The sequence below is a fragment of the Erythrolamprus reginae genome, chromosome 4 (assembly GCF_031021105.1).
Source record: "Erythrolamprus reginae isolate rEryReg1 chromosome 4, rEryReg1.hap1, whole genome shotgun sequence".
Classification (NCBI taxonomy): domain Eukaryota; kingdom Metazoa; phylum Chordata; class Lepidosauria; order Squamata; family Dipsadidae; genus Erythrolamprus; species Erythrolamprus reginae.
This window is the reverse complement of record NC_091953.1, coordinates 34,544,495-34,549,719: the sequence shown is the minus strand read 5'-3', so window position 1 is coordinate 34,549,719 and position 5,225 is coordinate 34,544,495. Positions and strand designations below refer to the sequence as shown.

The window sequence follows — 5,225 nt, the reverse complement described above, 5'->3', positions numbered from 1 at the left end:
ACCTTGTACCAATATTAGTACAGAGCTTAAATAAATGCTGGCTGACTTTCATTGGTATTATATATGATAGACAAGGATGATGTTATCTCAGTCCGAGATACTGTTGATAATTAAAATAGCACTGCCTGCCAAGTAAAGTTGTGTCTTCCCCCTCTTTCTATATTTGTAAGTCCTTATTAAGGGCTCCAACTGAAAGGGAAATGTGAAAACACTTTCCTGTGAAACCTAGAACTGCTTTGGGTTGGGAATAATTATATTTCTGATTTTTGTTGGATAAAATCCTTCTACAATCTTTATCACTCCAGCTGAAGACCTCATTAACTATGCTCCAGCATAGTTTTGATCACCTAAACACAACCAAAGATGGGGAGCCTGAAAGTTGACGTCACCAAAACCAGCGACTAAGAAGAATGAAAATATATTGCTGTGATGGTAAAGCTGCCTCTTTATTGCAGTCTCTTCATCACAAGACTTTCACATGTAATAAATGTTGTTCTGGAGTAAGCTTCTTTTAAAAAGAATTTTCTTGTGAATTTGTGAATCTTCCTGACCCACTTGATGTCTTATATGTGTGTTTCTGTGTGTGTATGTATGTATGTATGTATGTATGTATGTATGTATGTATGTATGTATGTATATATATATATATATATATATATATATATATATATATATATATTTGTTTTCGTAAATTTTCACGGGTATATGTATGTAGATTGTTCTGAGTTCGGGTTTTGCCCTGTGTAATGTTTTGCATGTCTATGCGACGTTTCGGCGAAATCACATTGGAATCACATCAGATTGGAACTCCAGCCTGATGATGGTGAATGTGATTTCGCCGAAACGTCGCATAGACATGCAAAACATTACACAGGGCAAAACCCGAACTCAGAACAATCTACATATATATATATATATATATATATATATATATATATATATATATATATATATATATATATATATATATATTTTTGTGTATGTGTGCGTGCGTGTGAAAACACTTTCTTGAACTGTGAATACTGCTGGTAATGAATGCTTGAGAACACTATGAGAGCTGATAATTATATACATTGCAGATAAACACTTCAGCAAACCACTGCACTGTACTGTATAAAGCAATAAAGACTGGATTTAGATGGAAACCATCTTAAGTGTTATGAAAAATGCAATATAAAATGTTTGGTTCATCACATGCAAAGTTTTTCAGATCTTCCTTTTATCTATGTAAAAAAAATCTTCAAAGCTAAGTGGTTGCAACATTTGGCTTATTTGTTCCAGATATCTATGAATAAATCTAAATTTTACCTAACATGTATTTTTTTTCTGATTTTTTTTGGGGGGGGGCAGTTTGTTTTATGGGTTATAAAATTTCTTCCTCTTAGTCGCTATCATTTCAATTCTCAGAATTTCTCAGGGAATTTTCATTCAAGCATATTTAAAAATGACCAACTCGACATATATTTAAAAAGTAACTAATGTATGATTTGATGTATATACAGTATTACAACCTTAGAGAGCTCTTTGTAAAAATATACTTATCATTTTATAGTTGTATAGTTTTCAAGGCCTGGTGAATCAAGTCCCTTGTAACAATTAAAGATGCAGAGTGTGATATGTAAGAGTTCTGATAAAACTATCCCATTAAAAAAATTCTAACTGTATTTCTGATAAAAAAGAGCAAAAACATTGAAAGTTATGCAAATAAAATTATGTGTAGTTTTGATTATGCTGTGTATCTTTCTGTTAAGAGGAAGTAATCCTATTTGTGACTTCTGTTTAGGAGTCTTTATTTTCATTTGTCTTTTGTCAAAAGCTTTTTTAGTTCTTATATATAAAACTAGTTTAAGTGATGAACCAGAAACACCTAAGGAATTTTGAAAAAATAATTATTAATCACAGTACAACTAGTACTAAAGTGGATGGCAATGTATTAATAATTGCAAACTGCTACACAGTTTCTTAGTTTATAATTTGATAAAATAACAAAAACAGTTGTATCTCATCTTTGCCAAGTGTCTTTACCATATTATGTTACTGAAATGTTACCCAAATATAGAAGAATGGCAATAGGCTCTTCTCACTTATGATGCTCTAAGGAAAACGAGTTATATTTTCAGGCCAAACAAAGGCTTTCCTTTTACAATACTGTTTGATTTTAGATGATGCAATTAGTTCGACATTGTATTTTTTTATAGTTGCCTTTTTAAAAAAATTGACTATTGTTTTCTAATTTCACATAATTTCAGCAAAGAATTTTTCTTAACTAGATTGACTTTTATAATAGACTTTTAAAAATTAATGATTTAACTTCAGGATAAGTAGACTCACCTCTAAGATGACTAAAGACAAGACAAAAAGCCTTTATATGACTCTCAAGACAACTGTGATTAACTCTTGGCATGAAAATGCAACTATAACGTTGGATTTCTTTAAAAAAGAAATTATTGAATATAAACGTATTGTGTGTCATTTCAGAATCTTGAATACAAATCAAATGGACATGAATATAAGTGATTCAAAACATATATTCACATTTTTTCCCAGATTAATTTATTTAAAAAGCTTAAGGAAATGATTGGTCCATTAGTGGAAGAAGATGTCAAGGAGGGTGATGGACAGTAGAGAGAAAGCAGAACTGCTGAACTCATTCTTTACATATATCTTTACACAAAAAGGGGGAAAAAACCAATCCAACCTCCCAAAAACAGTACCATAAAAAACCGATTAGGAATGCAAATCAAAATAGGGAAGAAATGGTAAGAAAATATCCATCCAGTCTAGATGAATTCAAAACACCAGGTCCAGATGTACAGCCTAGGGTTGTGAAGAAGCTGGCAGACATGATATTAGAATAACGGAACTGTATCTTTCAAAGATCCTGGCACACCAGGGAACTATCAGTTGCCTGGCAAAGAGCTGACATCGTTCCTATCTTCAAAAACGGGGGTGGTGGTGGTGGTGATGGATCCAGGGAAATATGGATGAATCAGACTGACATCAATTCCTGGGAAGATCCTGGAAAAAATAAGTAACAAATCTGTGAATATCAAGAGGTAAGCAAACTTATAACCCAAACCCAACCCAAAAACAGATCATGCCAGATAAATCTTATTTTGACAAAATTGGTGGATCAGCAAAATGTGTGGACATAACTTACTTGGACTTCAGTAAGGCATTTGATAAAATAGATCACAGCCTATTACTTGATAAGATAGAAAAATGTGGGTTAGATAGCATCATCACCAGGTGGATTCATAATTGGCTGACCAACTGTGCTCAATGTGTAGTCCTTAATGGAACTACATCTACATGAAGGGAAGTATGCAGTACCTCAAGGTTCTGTTTTAGGTCCAATAGTCATCAAAATTTTAGATGACACCAAGTTGGTGGGAAAAGCCAACAGTCCAGAAAATATGCTCAAGATCCAGAAGGAAGGATCTTGATAGATTTGAACACTGGACCCAATCCAATAAAATGGAATTCAGTGGTGTAAAAAGTAAGGCTTTGCACTTGGGCAAGGAATCTATTCTATTCCTTGCACAGGAATAGATCAGTGATGGTGAATCTATGGCGTATCTGCCACAGGTGGAACACATAGCCATATCTGAGGGCACGTGAGGTGTTGCCCTATGTAAGCTCCAGCGCATATGTTCACGCTGGCCAGCTAATTTTTGAACTTCTTTGTGGCTGGTTTCACTCTCTAAGCTTCAGGAAAGCCTCCTGAATCCTGGGGATGGCGAAAAATGGCCCAACCAGACATTCACCTATGTGCTCACCCCCAGCCTCCTTTTCGCTGTCAGAGGTCTTCAGGAACTTCTTTGGCGTTGGATAGTTGTAGCCAAGTCACCCACACCTCAACCCATTTCTTCTGCAGTACATTTCTTCTGCAGGATTTTTTGAAGGCCACTAGCCGATAACAGAGCTCTGGATCGATCGGGTTGTGCACATGCGTGGGGGGAGGGCATTGCATTATGGGTGTGGCCACCCACGTTCACGCTAACATTTGGGGGGGGGGTTCAGGGTTTTTTCCTTCTGTACATGCGCAGAAGCCAGGTTTCCAGCACTGCACATGCGTTGGCACCTTGTTTTCAGCTTTTATTTTTTTGCTAGTGTTCATGTGTGTGCACGCACCACCATGCAGCCCAACCACGCAGCATCGGAGGAAGCATACCGGCAGCAATGTAAGTTAGAACTCACCTGTGTCCATCAATGGAGATTTTTAAGATGAGATTGGGCAGCCCTTTGTCTGAAATGTATAAGGGTTGAACTAGAAGACCTCCAACATTCCTTCCAACTGTCATTCCATTCCATTCCATTCCATTCCAAAAGCAGTTAGAAAAAAATTTAAAATAGTTAAAAAACACCCATTTTTAAGCAGACATACCTACAGACATACCATACATAAATTATATAGGCCCGGGGGAGATCAATTCCCCCATGCCTGATGACAAAGGTGGGTTTTGAGGAGTTTACGAAACGCAAGGAGGGTAGGGGCAGTTCTAATCTCTGGGGGGAGCTGGTTCCAGAGAGTCGGGGCCGCCACAGAGAAGGTTCTTCCCCTGGGGCCTGCCAACTGACATTGTTTAGTTGACGGGACCCGGAGAAGGCCGACTCTGTGGGACCTAATCGGTCGCTGGGATTCGTGCAGCAGAAGGCGGTCATTACATTAATCATTACTTTGTATCATGGACGTAGGCAAAAAGTTTCTATATTCTACCCACTATTATTAAATAGCTGTCTTGTACTACCAACAGGTGAAAATGGATGAGGACCCCACCTCCTGAGTTGGACACAATTGGACAGCCAAAACTTTAACTTTACCTTATATGTTTACAACGGTTGTAGCATCCTGGTGTTATGTGATGGTCATTTGCAACCTTCCTAGATGTCTTCAAACAAGCAAAGTCAATAGGGGAAGCCATATTTGCTTATTACATGATTCACTTAACTGCAGAGACTCACTTTAATCACCGTGGCAAAAAATATCACAAAATTGGCTCACTTAACAATTGCCTTGCTTAGCCATCAAAATTCTGATCTCAACTGTGGCTTATGAAGGACTACCTGTACAGTATATACATAATGGTTGTAATTACATTTTTTTAAAATAAAAGGTAAATTAAGACCTTTTAATTCTTTTGAAAGGATTCATAAAATAGGAAATGAGATCTTACTCATCCACCTACATTATCCAAGGAATGGCTAAAAACCACCACTAGTTT

General features: G+C 36.6%; 1 protein-coding gene across 5 annotated transcripts in view; it reads left to right on the top strand.

The window, feature by feature from the left end:
• GRAMD1C (GRAM domain containing 1C) overlaps nt 1-518 on the top strand; it is a 79,692-nt gene extending 79,174 nt beyond the window's left edge. For all 5 annotated transcript variants that reach the window (XM_070749948.1, XM_070749947.1, XM_070749946.1 and 2 more), the window contains one exon: nt 306-518. In XM_070749948.1, the coding sequence (XP_070606049.1) occupies nt 306-383 (78 nt within the window). In that variant the 3' untranslated portion in view covers nt 384-518. The remainder of the gene's footprint in view (nt 1-305) is intronic.
• Nucleotides 519-5,225: the final 4,707 nt, after the last annotated feature.